The sequence below is a fragment of the Emys orbicularis genome, chromosome 3 (assembly GCF_028017835.1).
Source record: "Emys orbicularis isolate rEmyOrb1 chromosome 3, rEmyOrb1.hap1, whole genome shotgun sequence".
NCBI classification, from domain to species: domain Eukaryota; kingdom Metazoa; phylum Chordata; order Testudines; family Emydidae; genus Emys; species Emys orbicularis.
In genome coordinates this window covers 116,895,222-116,913,906 of record NC_088685.1, presented here as the reverse complement: position 1 = coordinate 116,913,906, position 18,685 = coordinate 116,895,222, and the positions used below count along the sequence as shown (strand labels likewise).

Here is an 18,685-nt window from a genome sequence, read left to right as displayed (position 1 = left end):
TACCATCTTTCACCTGCACGATACTGAATTGAGAGGTCAAGGCCTCCAACACCATAGACCTAGCAGGAGATCAGGATTTCTTGGGAGCTGGTTCCTTGTGGTGGGAGACCAAGCTCCTCTTCTTCTTCAGAGACTTTCCTGAGCCCTCCAAGATCTTCCCCTTCTTCTGCGAGACCTTAGCTGAAGTCGAAGGCGCACTGGATCTGTCTGGACACAGATGTACAGGTGGGGAATGTCCTGGTCTGATTCGGAAGGAAGCACCCCAGCAGCAGCTTTAGTTTGGTCTCCCGATTCTTCCAAGCTCTGGATTTCAGAACCAGGCAAAAGTTACACTTTTAGGGCATAGGGGACTCTCCCAAGCAACAGGTACATTTAAAATGGCTGTCACGGATTGGTATAGCCTCCTGACAAGAGAGGCTGCGTTTGCAACCTGACGAGTCAGGCATGCCCAGCCAGGCCAAATAAGCTCTCCAGAATAAAATGGCGGAAGAAAAATGGGGAGAGGAAAAACTGAAACCTCTCACAACACTAACTAGAACACTGAACTAACTAAACAACTACAAAACATGCTGAGGCACTCACAAGGCAGATACACTAGAGCTCCATCTCAGGCCCAGGCAGTAGAGAATGAACTGAGGGTGGTTCGTCTGAGCAGTCCTATGTATCCTTGGAGCGTGGCATGAGGTTGTACAGAATGCATGTGCGGGCCAAATGGACACTGCTAATGGAAAATCTCTGATCAAGGGCTCAAGAGGCACATGCACACCTGAAGTGGAACACTCACAAGGACACTACTGGAAGAAGAATACTCCCTTAGCTAAAATTTAGTATGAACAAAATATGGCTCAGAAAAATTTTCAGACACACTCAAAATGATTCACTTGAGGTGTTTGTTTCTTTCTTTCATCAGTGAGAGAAAAATGAATAAAACCCAAGAGTACATTTTCATTCACATCACTCCCGCTGAACTCTCAAGGAAAAGCTTTGCAAAAAAAAAGGAACACTTCACTGTTTAAATCTGTGGTATCTTTACTGAAACGAATAGTTTACTTAAGGCATGTGACATTAAGGATTTCATTTTCATTCCCATGGAAATACAAGCATGCATGCATATGCTAGCCAAAAGGGACAACTCCTATATTATGACTTCTTCAAGACTCAAGCTAAATATACAATTCTAATTAGAAACATCTCATTTTCCTACTCTAGCAACTTTGCAAGGTATTGTTGTCCGGTGTAAGCTCAATTCATAATCATGAGGCACAAAACAAATTGAAATCCTCTTTTTGCAGACAGTTATGAAATTGTCTGGCTTAGAGAGAGAAATTCTTAAGCTATTTCTTGACCGTAATAAAGATGATGACTCTTAACCCAATAGTTTATAGCTTAAAAAAGAAACACAAAAAACACTCAGTTTGTCACATATTTACTTTTTAATTTCTAAATGGCAATAAAAATATCAGGCTATAAACTCCAACAAAAACTGCATGTATGCCCACAGGGAGTTCTGCATAAGTAAAGATTGCAGGTTAGGGCCCTGGGAATGTAATTAGCAGAAACACACATCCAAGGACAGAAACAATATTTATTATTGAGAAAGGTAGAAAAATCCACGTATCTGCTGCTTTTTAGATTGTTACTTTAAAAAACACTATCTTATTCTATTTTAATATGAAATAAGTCAGCACTTTCCAAGGATGAAATCCTGCCTCACTGAAGCTAAAGGGAGTTTTGCCATTGATTTCAATGGGGCCAAGATATCAGCCCACATGTTTAAATTTAGTTGAGTTTAAATATTTTCTTGGGATGTGTGAACATGACCCTAAAATCAGTTCAGGATATACTAAAATGATATCATAATAGTGATCGATAAGAAATTGATAGTTTAAGAAAAATTCCTAGAATTCTTACTGAAGAAAAAAGGGTAAAGACAAAATATCCTATAGGTGTCATGTATTTAACTCAGGTTACTGAACATCTTTGACAGGCAAACAAAATTTCAAGTCTGTTTTAAACTCATCCTAAAAGGGAAGATAAAGTATAGAACTATATGACTATCAAGCCAAATCCAAATGTCTGAACTTAAAAACACTGTGCAGGTGGGAGTGGGAGAAAGTTTCATTAATTTAGACAGTATGCATCTCCAATTTCATAATCTCCAAGTTTCCCCTGCAAGTGCTGACACTGCATACATTAAAAAAACCCTGCAAGATGTGAATGGCTTTTGGTGTTTAATAAGGATTACACACTTCTGCAAAGATTTAACAAGATGACAACATCAAACTGTTTGTTACAAAAACTAAGAAAACTACTAAGAAAAAAAACCCTTGAACTGTTTAATGAGGATTATAGTAAAGAATCTTCAACAAAATCATCTCAGCTATACAAAGGTTATGTTACCAAAGCAACAAGATATGGATGTAAATGTATGCATCTAGAACAAAGAACAAAGGCAGCTGTCAGGGGCTGCCCATGAAGAACACAGAGGCAGGCCGAGTGGAGGGGTCTGAAGCAGTTGGGTCTTCCTAAGGTAAGGGGATGGTAAACCTTAGGGAGATAGACATGCATATAGACTGTTTTATTGCTTTAAAATCCTTTTCTCTTATGCTTTGCTATGTTTCTGCTGTTAAGATTAAACAATACTTTAAGAAAGCTTTCTGGTCACTGTATTAACCACTTGTCACCAGGTCCGAAACGGAAGATTTATAGGTGCCAGGCCCATTTGTCTTGCAGAGAAATCTCAGTTGACACTCAGGGTACTGTAATCCAGGGCCAAGCCTAAGTGTGGGAGAATTGCGCGGTTACACCCCAGCACAGATGAAGGCAAGAGGCCTAACACTTGAGGGGTGCACTCAGAGATGAGAGGGGAGTCAATGGTGTAGCCCTGTTACCATAACACCTCTGCATTATGCACCTAGACTATTTGGTTAATTTTATGTTTAAAATAATCTAACTTGGCTGCCAATAGCTCTGTTGCACATTTTTAGAAAGATCACATTTGGAATGTGAGCCTGTGCTTTGATCGTAAGCAATACTGGAAGGAATTAATTTTAAACACTCATTTTTACTCAGATACAGTGGACTCATGCTCATGTTTACATTCTTCTTTGAATTTTCCTTTAATAGATTTTGAATACAAACATAAAAAGCCCATAATCATTATTTTCCTTATAATACTTATTTCCCCTTGTACCATCGGGTCACCAATTTCCTGGCAAGATATGAAATTTTCCATAACTTTGGAAAGTTTGTTTTTTCAAAATATGATCATAAAGAAGAAGTTTGCACGTATTTATCTTTTGTCTTTATGCACTACATTCAACTTATAGTGGAAATATTTCTGTGGGAAAGCCACATGAGGTCTGACTGAAAGAAAAAATAAACATACAAACAGTGAGATGATACGCTGCACCAGCTGTAACCTCCACACAGTTAAGGGTATTGTAGGAACTCAGCAAGAAACGTACTATACACATTTTCAGATGATACTACAATGGGGGCTTTTTGCTTAGCTTTCTTGATATTAACTCCTCAGTACCAGTGGTTCTGGTGATACTGATGTACAGTTGCTGTTGTTGTACCGTGCTGTTCACACAACTCTGAGCTACATGGTCTTGAAATGTTTCCATTCTGAATGGATGGGATGTGGGACTCTGTTAAATGAAAGTGCGAGTAAGAAAGATTTGCCAGCTTGTGGCAACTGATTAAATCCTGCAACAGCTATCCAAACTGGGTCTGGCACTTAATATTTCTATACATCTGACATTTGGAGAGCTTTTCTGAAATTAGGGAGAATGTTCAGCATCTCCAGCACCCAGCATCTCCAGAAGACACACCAATGGACTAAACTGTTCCTTTTCTGATTTACATCAGAATCTTTATCATTTCCACAGGAAGTGAAACAATTATGTTCTGGATTAGGGTGACCAGACGTCCCGATTTTATCGGGACTGTCCCGATATTTACTTGTTTGTCCCGCGTCCCGACCAATGTTCGGTCGGGACGCAAATTGTCCGAATATTTTGCGCTCCGGCGCACAGGCAGATTGAGAGATAGAATAGGAAGATCGATGTAGAAAAGAGGAAGCTTACAGGAGGCAGTTCCTCACATCCTAAACTCCATCTGAATAGAGTTTGGCATTATATCCATGTTCCCTCCTAAGATACTTCTAAATCTGTGCTTATGTGAAGCTCCACTCCTCTGGGGTTTAGGAACAGCCTTCCCCTGCTGCATAGTGCCTAAATCATGCAGTAGCAACTTAGAACCTGAAAGAGCAGAACAATTTTGCTCATCATCAACCCCATGGCTGAACCGGCTTCTATTTTATTTTGTTGGTGTGCAGTTAAAATTAAAAATGTAGCCCAACAGACATACACAATTGCTTTTGTGATTCAAAGAAAGGCTCTCAGTGAACCTCCAAATATGGAATATTTCTGTAAATTGTAATTCCACAAGATGGCCTTGATGACAACTTCGCAAGTTTCTGGGTGACAGATTGACGTGAGAGAAATTCACTGAACAGATGCCAGGCACCCAGATTTCCCACTAAGAATGTGCAAAAGTTAACTGTCTGTGCTAGAAAGGAAGACACTAGTTGATCAAGGGATTGGCAGGACAAAGGCAACTAAGAATGGCTCTCTCCTCTGGACCAGCTGGAAATCTTCACTTCCCAATTTTGTTGCACTACTGCCAAAAACAACAAACAACAACAACAAGAATGTCACTAGAACTGGATTACATTTGGCAATGAAATTTTTTTTGCTAGATCTTCCATTCTCCCTCCCACCCTTTATGTATACTGTGCTTAGTTGCCAGAAAAAAAAGGTGCTAAATAGCCATTAGAGAATTTTATGAAAACAGCCTAAAACTTATCAATTCACAAAATAAAAAAGACACCAGTGCATTACTACGGGCTTTTGTTGTAAAAAGAAAGCAAAGGACATGCTGCAATCGAATGTTTCATGAAAATGGTTGCACATAAGTGCACATGTGAAGAACTTCCCTTTTCACAAAGCAGGTGTGTGAGAAAATATTTTCTTTCTAAGTGGGTGAGAAAAGGAGGCAAAGGAAAGCGGGTGAGAAAAGGAGACAGGTATTTCCATAACATTTTAAAATAATCATGGGAACAGAGAGTAGGATAAGCCTGCCTGGAGACATGTCTACATTTTAGGGGGGAAAACATGGATTTTATTTAACTATGGAGTTTGCTATTCAATAAAAAAAGTATTTACCATTAATACCAATAGATTACCATGTAGCTTCCATTAAAAATTGTTTATAAACAGCCACAGTGCAGACAAAGTGACTGCACTTCTGAGTCAAATACTTTAAGAGCTGATGAGTCAAGAAAAATCAAATAGTTATAAAAGACATTTTAAGAAGCTTAACTTGATCTACCTTCCATAAAACATACTTAATTTCTGTAAATCACAGCTTGGGGGAAAAAAAAAAAAAAAAAAAAAGGTTATTTTAAAAAAGGGAAAAAAAGAAATACTTGCTTTCATAATGCACCAAGTGCTGCAAGTTTATAATGGGCAATTTATTGAGTAAATTAAAAGATATGAGTCACATGTTTGTGTTAGCAGAGAGAGAGAGCAGGGAAGGGGGAAGCTTAGTGTATATTCTTACCCAGCAACTAGAACGTATTTTCCATCTGTTTGATCCTTTAACCTTTCCAGCAGGGACAAACGTACTTTGGCTTTGGTTTGGCCATAGATTTCAATTTCATCTGCAAGCAATCCTATCTCCTTGGCAAGTACATCAACAGCTTTTGGACTCTGTCCTCGGGAAATCTCAATATCACTGGAAAAGAAAACAAATAGAAGCCAAGAGACTTCTCTCAGCTTAGGTGGTCGATGACAGAATACAAAATAACAGCAAATGCTGCAACAATGAAGTTATTGTAACCGCTTTATGATCTCTTCTCCCAGATTTTGTTATCTGAACCTAAATACTAGCCAACGCCTAATGGAATATTGGAAAACATGGTTGTGTTATCTATTTCTCCCCCCGCTTCCCCCAGCAATGTTTACTAACATTTCATTGTATTCTTTTCTTTAATTGGGGTCCAAATATTACACAATGACTTCATATCAGACTAGTCAGTGTCTGCTGGATATTCAAGAATGTCACTTTGGAATGGATTTTTCTGTCAGTTTCTTTTTGTCCTGTATAACAGTACATTTCAGCATTTACATGTACACATTACTGCAAAGCACATACATTCCTTATAGTTAGCACTGATATAAACATAGACAAACATACTTACACATCAAAGAATGTGAAAGCAAACTTCAAGCCTCACTACTCCCCCACGAGGTAATGTGATAGATAACATATACAGGGATCAATTCACCTACCACTGAAATCAACTATATGTGGGATAGCACACGGTGGCTGTTTAACTACACATAACACTATACAACAGGTAAAGATAAGATGGAAAGAAGAACAAGGCAACACACTGAAACTGCAGGGAATTTACTGTGGGTTAGGTGAACATCATAAACCAAATTGGGATTTAACATCAAATTTAACAGGCCTAGCCTTGCAAAAGAAATACCATGGGATCTTTAATATCTGCACATGAATAAGGACTAATGTTAAAACTCAACTGCAGATGTCTCCTCTTAGCACTAATTAACACTAGACTGGGTCATTTGTTCAATTCTGATTCAGAGACAAGTACACCACTTAATCAATCATCAACAACATCTCTTGCAGCAGTGAGGTGTCTTTCCAGAGGTCTCCGATCCACATATTGACAACCTAGTCTGACCCTACCTAGTGAGATGTTACAGAATCACAATACATGACAATTTAGCTGCAGACCATTTCTACTCATTCCTCCCCATTAAATGCATTCTCTCCCCTTGCATCAATTCTTCTTTCTAAACAGAAGTGCATACCAATGAGACCTCTTGCATAATGGATAGTTTCAGTCTATGATTTTCTGCATCAAACTTTATAAATATGTACTTAAAGAAAGTTGAATCTGGTTTATTTAAGGGAGTGAGACATGCATTGTTGAGCAGCAAAGAGAAACAGAAGTGTGGCTGGCAATATTTTTTCTTTCAACTCTATTTCATTTTTAAGATATTGAAATTCCTATACAGAATTGTGTATTAAAACATCTTTAGTGTCCTTTTGTAACTTGAAAGATAACAACTTAAACATGGACTTCCTGAATTCCTTGTAGCGCTCTAAGCTCTCTCTACTTCCTTCATCTCTCCTGACAGGTGATTCCCACACAAAATTCTATAGAATCTCCTTCCTCCATCTCTTGCCAAATCTTAAAGAGTATTATAATGCAGCTGTGCTAGTGAGGACATCGCTTCAGTAAAACTGGCTTAATGTACCCTTATAGACTTGGGAATAAAACACCAAGGTGAAACGAGTTTTATAGGCTCAGCTTAAAAATCTCTTTTTAGGTACCAAGGGTACGTCTTCACTACCTGCCGTATCGGCGGGTAGCAATCGATTTATCCGGGATCGATATATCGCGTCTTAATGAGACACGATATATCGATCCACGAACGTGCTCACCGTCGACTCCGGAACTCCACCAGAGCGAGCGGCGGTAGCGCAGTCGACGGGGGAACCGCGGCCGTCGATCCCGTGCCGTGTGGACCCCAGGTAATTCGATCTAAGATACTTCAACTTCAGCAACGCTATTCGCGTAGCTGAAGTTGCGTATCTTAGATCGATCCCCCCCCTAGTATAGACCAGCCCCAAGTTAAGTTTTCAGTTGATCTACCTAAGCAAAATAACTGCTGTTGTCATTCCTTCGCTGAAGAGCTCTTAAGAATCTTTGGGGGGAAACAGCTTTTTAATACAAACAGAAAGCCTTTTACCAGGGAGGTTACATATAAACGGAGACATCCAATAGAATGTAGTTATTTTTTAATACAATAGGATCACTCCTCTATTAACAAGATGGGTGCAAGGAAAGACTTTACAATGATTTCGCATTTATAACTTAATTATAACTGGTAGAAATAAACAAGGCTTTTTAAGTGTTTATGTCTAGCCACTTAATTATTTCTGTCAACAAATATTCTCCAGAATGTTTCTGATAGCAAACGTTACTAGGCATCCATCTGTGTCTATTGCGCAGTGAACGCAAGTACTACTACTACTACTACTACATTTTTTATTTTTTTTTAAACAGCGGAGGGAGACTGGTGCTATAGTTTACAATATTTCTAGCACACAGATGATTATAATCAGCATCCAGAAAACCATCACATGCTTTCCTAATGGACCTAGGTATATTATGCAATTATAAAAAAAAGTTGCTGCTGAGATCAAAACCAAAGTCTCCTACACCCTGTGTGCTCTGTTGTTCAGTTCTGGAAGCAACTACCTGAGCAGAAATGCATCACCCTTATACCTATACAGGAAACCCTATACAGGAAAATGTTTTATTTCTTCATAAGAATGGCCCTACTGGGTCAGACCAAAGGTCCATCTAGCCCAGTATCCTGTCTTCCGACAGTGGCCAGTGCCAGGTGCCCCAGAGGGAATGAACAGAACAGGAATCATCAAGTGATCCATCCCCTGTCACTCATTCCCAGCTTCTGGCAAAGAGAGGCTAGGGACACCATTCCTGCCCATCCTGGCTAATAGCCATTGATGGACCTATCCTCCATGAATTTATCTAGTTCTTTTTTGAACTGTTATGGTCTTGGCCTTCACAACATTCTCTGGCAAAGAGTTGCACAGGTTGACTGTGTGTTGTGTGAAGAAATACCTCCTTTTATTTGTTTTAAACCTGCTGCCTATTAATTTCGTTTGGTGACCCCTAGTTCTTGTGTTATGAGAAGCAGTAAACAACACTTCCTTATCTACTTTCTCTACACTAGTCATGATTTTATAGCCCTCTATCATATCTCCCCCAGCCATCTCTTTTCCAAGTTGAAAAGTCCCAGTCTTATTAATCTCTCCTCATACGGAAGCCATAGGATTTAAATTTAGTTTATGAAACAGACAACTTCCTTCTTTATTAATAGAGAGAATCTTTGAATTTTGCATTCAGGGCTACTTGCAGGTTTTTCCAGACAGCTTAAGCCTCATACTTCAGTTTTCATTACTAATTGTTCTTGGTTTTTTGCATACTTGAAATTCAGCATTAGAAACAGCAGTAAGGGACAGGCTGAGTGCTTGAGGCAGGATTCCTCAGTTAAAGGGAATATAAACCAAAGGGGCAGAGAAACTTTAATCCAATTAGAAACTGTCACAGAGAGCTGCAGCATTCAGCACAGAGGAGGGGTGAGGAATCTAGAGGCTGATCCAAAGCCCAATGAAGTCATTGGGAATCTTTCCATAGACTTTGATGGGCTCTGGATCTGGCCCTCACTGTCTCCCTCTGAATCCCTTACAATATGTCTACCTGGCAAAAGGTTACCCTAATGGCTCCAACTGGTACAACTCCCAATTAGATAGCTCCATCAGCAGTTTGGTCTGACCAGCTACTGTTCTTCTTGGAATTTGTGTATGTGTTTTGTGGTGAAGGAGATAAAAGCAAAAATATAATTTCTTCTTCCATGTTTCAATAACTTTCGAGTACATATCATACAACACCGTATAAAACATAGCTGTTTAAAGATTTTACTTTATTTTAAAAAAAGTTAGAAAGGCCTCCAATTGTACTTTTCTACATGCATTAAAAATTAGTTGCATTCATGTATGTCTGCACATTCCTTTGCTAACTTTAACATTCAGTAATAAGTTATATATTTTTATTTTCCACTGCACTTATTACATTCAGAATAGTTCAACATATTTATCCAATCTATAGATGTTAACTTTATAACGCCTATGTTAAACAAGTTTATTTTATTATTACCTAAAAAATGTCTGAGGGTCAATTTTTGTTGTTTTTGCTGAATGTATTGTTTTGATTTCTGGATGAAAGAAACATGGGAAATAAAGGATAACTTTTAATCAACATGTTAAGTCTGAAGAAATTTTTGGTAACGTTAGTTGGACTAAAATATATTCATATGTACCAATTTTTTTCAACATCTGACATGGATGGCCAGTTTTTAAATAGTTAGTTTTAATATTTGCAATATACATAAATGTTACATATTTTATACAAAACAAAAAGATTAGAACATTAGGCTTTCTGTCAGAACAAGACTTGTTAAATATCTGCTGGCAACGGTGTACCATTACACTGGGAATTTACAAAATACAAGATTAAAAAAATCTCTACATCTAGTCAGTATGCACACTGAGAATTTTATTACAGTGTCTTTGGAAAATAAATCTAATTAACGCCCCAGAACTCCTTGAGAGCAAAAAGAAATGTTCCCTGTTTAAGTTCCTATGCTTCTTTCTTACTTGTTTTTGATGAAAAATCCATCTGTTTCCATATAAAACTGTATATTGTTGTAAAAGAATATGTTATACCTTCACCCTAGCAAGCAACTGTATATTTAAAAGGAAAAAAAAAATCTACAACCATAAAGTTCCAGTAATTAAACAAATGGAAACCCTATCACTGGTAACATATTTTATATATGGTGGTGGGGGAGAGGGAGGGAAGCAAAAGTTTTTTTGAGTAGAAGTTTTATCATCATCAACCACATGGCATGAAGCATAGTTTGATCTATTGTTTTTTTAGCTATATTTTTAATGGGAGGTTTTCAAGGATGAAAAGTTTGAAATTGTATATATTTGCCCATTAAAAGCCCCAGGATATCAACTTTTTTCTTTCTATCTGCACTCTATAAAATGCTTGTTCTTTTGGCATCTGTTTTAAGTTACAAACTGAATCTGTTTCAATTAAATTGTTAAAACAAGAGACATTTAAAGGTGAAGTGAAATGCTTTCTTTAAAAGCATGTACTAATTTTAATCTTAAATGTTAAAAATGCAATACATTCAGCAGCAGACTTATATAAATTATAAATGAATACATTTTCAAAGACTCTACTTGCCATACCCTGGGTTCAAGCCCTCGGGTTTCTCTCACACGCGAGTGCACACCCACCCACACCACATACACACAACTTTATACTAATAGCGAAGCAGAGAGCTACATTCCTCCTGCTGTCAGCAGTTGTTGCAATGTAAACATGCATCCCTGAAGGCCTGAACATAGGCAAATAAATGAAAGAGGAACTAATCGAAAAGAATTTGGTTATACAAAAGAATGTATTTGTAACTCTTTAAGTCTGCAAACATATTTTTGGGCCCCGATTCAGGAAAACATTGCTAAACAGAAAAGCACTTATGCATGAGCTCAGGTGCCTTTGAAGTCACTGGGACTTACATGCATGCTTAAAGTTAAGCATGTCCTCATGTACTTTGCGGAATTGGGGGTCCCACTGATTTGGGAACTATTTCAGTTCACCTTTCAGTTTTAGAATTCATAAACTGGTTGCCACTTATAAAAAATAACTAACACTAAATACTAGGATATTTAGTGATGCAATAACAGAAGAAGCAAATAAGCAGAATAGCTGCTTTTGTATACTAGGCAAACATATTTAAAGAGACATAATTAGATTCAGTTTAATGTTTAAACCACTTGCCCAAAGCTCATCTTATTACCTGGGCACTGGGGAGAGGGGCTGAAGTTTCAAGCAATGGAGGTTCCACTCCCTGTATTGCTGAGACTGGATCCATCTCTCGCTGGTTTTTACCATGTTCTTTCACAGAGAAAAGAAAAACACTGTATGACAGTTGCATTATAAATGTTCAACAGTTTGATTTCAATTAGATAGAGCCTAAACATATGATTTCATAACTGTTAAAATAATCTCTATGCAAAGGATTGTAACAAGCATACCTACAACATAAAGATCTTCCAATTCCATGTATTTAGGAATAAAGAAAAACTCTTACTGCATTGTTTACCCAAGATTTCAAGGAAGGGCAGGGTCATTCAGCACAGATGGCACTAAAATCTCTGGCTAAGCCCTTGGAGGTATTCTTCCTCCAGGCCAGAATTTTACTATTCTCTCTCTCCAAAAAAAAAAAAAAAAGTAGTGATTCTCCCACTCTCTTTAAATTACAAAAGAAGTGTCAACTGTTTAGTGACTCTTCCTCTTGCTCTCTTGGATCCTCAGTGCTGGTTTGTTCCATCTCAAAAGGGTAAGCAAATGGATTAACCCTTGAAATTTCCTTTTAAGCCCCATCAGTTAATAGACACATACTATAAAACTAAAAACTGGTTGCTTCCCTCCAATGTGACATCAGACATTATCATTGACCTTCAACATACAGTACTCTCCTACAAGCTGGTCAACATAACAGACAGCCCTAACCAGCTAATTAAAGGAACTGGCGCTGTTAGCAGGAGGTAACTGGCACTGAAGGAGAAAGCTGGGGCTTGTGCATCAAAGCAGACGGCATCATAAAAAGAGAAGTCACCAGGACTGTCCCTCTCTAGCATTACTTACTCCTTTGGGCCTTGCAGCCTGCCTTCTTCTTTAAATGTTGCTCCTCAAAGGTTGATGGGGCAAAGGTGAGAAAACCCAACCCTGACCCAGCTGAGCTGCTGAGAATTATGAGCGATGGGGGAGCTGATGCAGGATGTGTGTGTTTTTAAATGAACAAATTTAATTTGGGGTATTATACTTTTTAAAAATCCCAAATGAACAAAACTAATATTAACTAGACATGGGGGGCAAAAGAAGTAAAATGTATTGCCTCTTAGAGGAAAATAGTTCCCTTGGTTGCTGCTTGTTTCCCAAGGCTTTGGCCAACATATAGCAATCATCTGAAGTGATATTTCCCTTCAGAGCAATATTTTACAGTTACTGCCCTTGCAGCTTGTCAACAGTTGCATTTCATTGTATAGCAATCCAGAGTGTTACCAAGAGAAATACCTGGAGCTCCAACAGAACCTATCAGCCCAGGATCTCCAAGTGCTTTACAAATACTCACAACACCTTTGTGAGTTCAATTTTACACATGGGTAAACTGAGACACAGAGCACTTAAGTGACTAGCCAAAAACTCAGTTCTACCATGGCACCACAATAGAAAATGAGGAATTGTGACTTCCACTCACCTTCTCTAATGAAGAGGATCCCTCTTCCTCCCACATCTACGCATCAAATGCCCATGCAGTTCTCAGTGAAAACATTGCAATATGTGGGATGCATGCTATGACCACTACTGTTTTCCTGTGTGTGTTTTACAATTTTACTCTTTTGTATTTTTCTTCTCTCCTTTTGTTTTCCCCTTCTCACCTCTGCATTTTTCTTTCTTTCTCCTAATCTGACTCTCTCTTTTCTGCTTCATTTATTGATCTCGTAGCAGCAGCAGAGAGAGGCACTGCATTCAAGCACGGAAAGGCCTTAAATAGCACAACTACATGAAAGGGACTTGTCTACACTGGCACTTTACAGCACTGCAACTTTCCCGCTCAGAGGTGTGAAAAAACACTCCCCTGAGCACAGCTAGTTTCAGCGCTGTAAAGCACCAGTGTAGACAGTGCACCAGCGCTGGGAGCCGCACTCCCACCACTGGTAGCTATTCCCCTCGTGGAGGTGGTTTTTTTTATAGCTCTCTCCCAGCTAGGTTGACCAGATGTCCCGATTTTGTAGGGACAGTCCCGATTTTTGGGTCTTTTTCTTATATAGGCTCCTATTACCCCCCACCCCCGTCCCGATTTTTCACATTTGCTGTCTGGTCACCCTACTCCCAGCGCTGGTGCCGCAACTACACAACTACGTTAAAGCGCTGCCGCAGCAGCGCTTTAACATTGCTAGTGAAGACATCCCCTTGGATTGCATACTCAAAACTACTTTTATATTGCAGCCTTATATGAGAACAAAGCATCTATGCATTTGAATGCAGTAATTCTCCTTACTCTGTTTTCATCACCACCAATGTGGATGTGGTGGTAATAAAGCAAGGAAAAAACTTTTTCAGACCTCTGCTCTACTGATCATGGAAGTTGTGAGCATGGCAGGGAACCTATATGCAGCAGGCTGGTTAGTATGCATAGTAGGACCATAAGTACATAAGCATAACCCTGTATTATAACAGTAGGTAACAAGGGTACTCAGATTATTCTGCTACACATGATAAACATTCATTTAATTTCTGAAACGGCTGTGTGCTAACATTATGTTGTGCCAATGTAACCCAACAGCCCTTCTTTCAAGTAAATACAAAACCCATACATATTACTACTTCAATGGAAGCTCTATATAAGAAGAAATCCAAAGAAAAACATTTAATCATCAGCACATTTTAGAGACATTGACAAATTAATCAAAGCAAGCTTTAACCAACACCAAACTATTTTAACATGACTGTGATGACACAAACAAAATCCCAAAACGTCAAAGTTAAAGTATGTGCTCAGTCTTTAAACTTGCTTGACTGTGAAATAAAATGAGGCAAAAATACTTGAGATTCAGACAGATTATTTTTCCTGGCTTTACATTTACATAGCACTTCTCAAACATTATTAACTCTTCATAAAACTATTGGGTTGCGGGCAGCCCTAAGTATAATTCCCTCACCCTCACTGTGTGTCTAACTTGTTTTTATAGATCAATCTACAAATCTCTTTATCAAGCTTTGTTACAGTTGTTATTGTATTTTGATTGTAGTTCCTCATTTACCTTTATCTTGATAAATAAAACAGGAATGAATGGCCCAAAATTACCGTTTCATTGATTATATTATTAAGGCAGCTGCAGGTCATAATTTCCCCTCTTTTAAAATTTGCCAGACTTGTCCAATTGCAGCTGTAAGTGAACTCTAGAGCCCAGTAAACACAGTGAGTTTTACACAGTTTTGGGTCATACTAACCTGCATCCGCATTGCTATTGTCAGAGGACCTACAGCCTCTGTAGCAGACTGGTTACTGTACTTTACATCTTGACCATAACCATGTTCCCCTGTAAAAGAAAACATTGCACCAATGAGTCACGAGACCTTTGAGAGTAGAAATGAGCAGAAACATGTTGGAGAGACATCTTCATAAAAAAAAAAAAAAAATTTGCAGTCTGAATGTTTATTCCAAATTTAACAACCTCATTACCGAACTACCACTGTCTCCTTAATATTAAACAGACAGCAGCTGGAAGAGTGGTGTGGGAGTGTATATATATTAGATATCCAAAGGAAACCAGTTCCAGCTCACAAAAATGTGCCATTTATGCAAAAAGCTACAGAATGTGTTAGGATTTGGAAAATTACATATATTTGAAACAATCCATTGGACAAATAGGGAAAAGATTTTTTGTCTGCTTTTCCCTGTGCATATTACTTTGAGAGGGTAATGAAATTAAGAAATATATGCATATGATCATAAAAAAATACTACCATTAGCCAATCAGATTTATAATCTGGACTCAGAATAGACAAAGTTTTCTGGCATTAATGAGTAGCAAGTTTCCTTCACCAATATTACTTTTAATGCAGACTTTCTGCACAGTCAACCCAATGGTTACAGCTGGCTTCCTGTACGACAATGCCTTTCAGTGGTCATGAATTAGATTAGATGTCAATGTATTATTTTGTCACTGTTCCCATTATCCTTGTTTGGTTGTTTGTTTTTTCAACCCACTTGTTGCTTCTTGCCTAATATCTAGCCAGTGATTTCTTCAGGGTAAGACCCATCTTTCAATCTAAACTTTAGCTAGCACAATGGGGCCCTGATCTTGAATGCAGACTCTAGGCATTACAATAATAACAGTGCATTTGCTCCATTAGCCTTATACCTCAGGGAACCAGAGCTCAAACCCTGACCCAGTCAGGTTGTCTCTTTCTAATCCCCATCTGTGCACATCATAAAAACAACCACACAATTTGGCACAATTCTCACTCTTAAAGAGTCTCAGAACTAGAACATCAGGGACATTGTGGGTCAGAATTAAAGGCATGCTGACATAAGTGTGTGGAGAAATTTGCACACCAACTGCCCACACAATGCTTGACTCTAGCCAGTGCTATTATTCACCATGTCCTGCCTACTTAGTCTCTCAGTGACTTCAGTGTTCTAAAAGACCTTGTTTACATACACATTTAGCCTAATTCAATGAATCTTCTAACACTTTCTCAAATGCTAACGCATCAAGCACCTTTACCTTAGTGACAAAGCTAACTAAATAATAGAGATTATATTCCTAACACTAAACACACAGTAAAAACCATTAAAAGACCTTCCGTTTGTGTTAACACTTCTTGTTTTAAACCAGATCTTATGGTGTTTTACAATTTTAGACTAGAATCCTGTGCAATTTACTGGAAGTTATAACAGTCTGTCAGTCATAAATTGACTACGGTTGCATTGAGACCATTCTGGGATTTTTGCCAGAACAACAAATGAAGTAGGAGGGATGAAGTTAAATTCCCCTCTCTTTCAGACATCTGTGCTTTACAGAAACATTTCAAGTTTTTATTTGATTTGGCTTAATATGCCTTCTTTATCAATGCAGAGATTAGCATGTGTATAAATTAGACTTGGAGATTTCCCTTCAACAGCGTTCTCTCAGCCTGCATGTACTTAAAACACAAAGTCAGACTAATCTGGCTTTTGCATGGAACTAGAAGTTAGAGAGGTAGAATTCACACACACTAAGGCCTTGGCTACACTGGCGCTGTACAGCGCTGCAACTTGCTGCACTCAGGGGTGTGAAAACGCCCCCCCCCCCCCGAGCGCAGCGAGTGCAGTGCTGTAAAGCGCCAGTGTGATCAGAGCCTGCAGCGCTGCACGCTCACTCGCAGCGCTGCAAGCTACTCCCCTCGGAGAGGTGGAGTACATACAGCGCTGCGAGAGCTCTCTCGCAGCGCTGGCGGCGCGACTACACTCGCGCTTCACAGCGCTGCCGCGGCAGCGCTGTGAATTCCCAAGTGTAGCCAAGGCCAAAGGGGGAAAAGTGTGGTGTTGCAACATCTCATTTATGGCAGATATTCCAACTGATGGGCTAGAATAGCTGCCCTTGTCTCTCCATGCCTCCTATACAGGAGTTTTGGTCCATTAGTTCAGTATAAATGTACATCCTCTTCCATCCTGCCCCAAGGTCTCCTCCAGGCCTACCTATTTGTACACTAGGGTGCAGAGGTGTTGGAGCTGCTGCCTCATTCAGACCCTGCCTGTGTCCCCAGGCAGTCTCACCGCAGGGTTTAAGTGGTGCTGAGGGACTTGCTAGTTCCTTTCCAACTGGGTGAGTTTCACAACTACATACATATGTATTTAGGCTGGGATTTTCAAAGATTAGCAAGATCCCATAGAAGAGGCTATTATTATTATTGAAGTAATACCATAGGAATTAGTACAGATAAGCAGGATGCCATATTAATGGAAATTGCTTTTTAAAAACATTTTAAATGAAGAGCATGCCAAACCTCAGATTATATAAAATAAAAGCTGCATCCAAGAAAATTCCATCACCTAAAGTGAATGCTTCAGATCCATCTAGTTTATGTCATCAGAACCACACAAGAAAATTATGTCCTCACAATTTCTTGGTATTTATCTTTTATTCTGGGAAATAAAATATTCATGTGTGTGAGGGTGGGTACTGTATTTACATACATGAGATAAAAATGTAGCCACCACCATGCAGAAATAATAGTCAATTCATGGCTGTTGCTTCAGGCTGCATTTCACTGCTTCTCAAATGTTAAAAATAGGACATTTTTAAAGTGTGAAAAAAAACTAAACCAACTTTTTAAGCACACCTATTAGTAAGATTCCAATATGCATTTAAAGTAAAAAATCAAATATAAGATTGTGACTTCACTGATGTCACAATCATCTAACAATAGGCTTTTAAATAACTTGCAATTCAGCTAAGTGAATTCTTCCTGTCCAACACAGACAAATGTTTTTTATGTATATGTTCTCTATACATTTCAACAAACATTGAATAAAAAAATAGGTAAAATGTGTTTCTGCTATTCTTCCAGCGTTTCTCCTGCGAAACACACACAGGAAGACAGATGGATATTTGTAGATGGTTTATATAAAACACATTTTCTTTTTAAAATCCTGTGTTGTCTCTCAAAAAAATGTCATAGGTATGCATGTATCTAGGGCCCCAATATTGCAGCTGGATATATGCAGAGACACATATGTGCTCATGCAGTCTGACTGAAATCAATGCGCTCTATATATCTATCTTAGGTATTTATAAGGACTACATTGCCGTATCTGAGCACCTCACAATCTCTTAATGTATTTATCCTCACAATATTCCTGTGTTTCAGAGTAGCAGCCATGTTAGTCTGTATCCGCAAAAAGAACAGGAGTACTTGTGGCACCTTAGAGACTAAGGAAAGAACTATTATCCTATTAGGTACCATTGTGGAATTGAAGCACAAGACTACGGGTAGGGTTGCCAGGCGTCCGGTTTTTGACTGGAATGTGCAGTCGAAAAGGGACACTGGCGGCTCCAGTCAGCACCGCTGACCGGGCCGCTAGAAGTCCGGTGGGCGGTGCAGCAAGGCTAAGACAGGCTCTCTGCCTGCCCTGGCTCCACGCAGCTCCCAGAAGCGGCCGGCATGTCCAGGCGCAGGGGCGGTCACAAGGGCTCCGCACACTTCCCCCAACCCGAGTGCTGGCTCTGCAGCTCCCATTGGCCGGGGTTCCCACGACCAATGGGAGCTGCAGGGGTGGCACCTGCAGGCACAGACAGGGTGCAGAGCCCCCTGACTCCTCCACCTATGAACCAGACATGCCAGATGCTTCTGGGAGCCACCTGAGGT

The 18,685-nt window shown here is 39.2% G+C and overlaps 1 protein-coding gene across 1 annotated transcript in view; it reads right to left on the bottom strand.

The window, feature by feature from the left end:
* The window catches only part of MTHFD1L (methylenetetrahydrofolate dehydrogenase (NADP+ dependent) 1 like), a 213,350-nt gene that overhangs the window by 168,218 nt on the left and 26,447 nt on the right, over nucleotides 1-18,685 (bottom strand). Inside the window, exons 9-11 of the mRNA XM_065400405.1 lie at nucleotides 14,783-14,871; nucleotides 11,562-11,659; nucleotides 5,629-5,802 (exon numbers count right to left, since the gene is read on the bottom strand). Of these exons, the coding sequence (XP_065256477.1) occupies nucleotides 5,629-5,802; nucleotides 11,562-11,659; nucleotides 14,783-14,871 (361 nt within the window). The remainder of the gene's footprint in view (nucleotides 1-5,628; nucleotides 5,803-11,561; nucleotides 11,660-14,782; nucleotides 14,872-18,685) is intronic.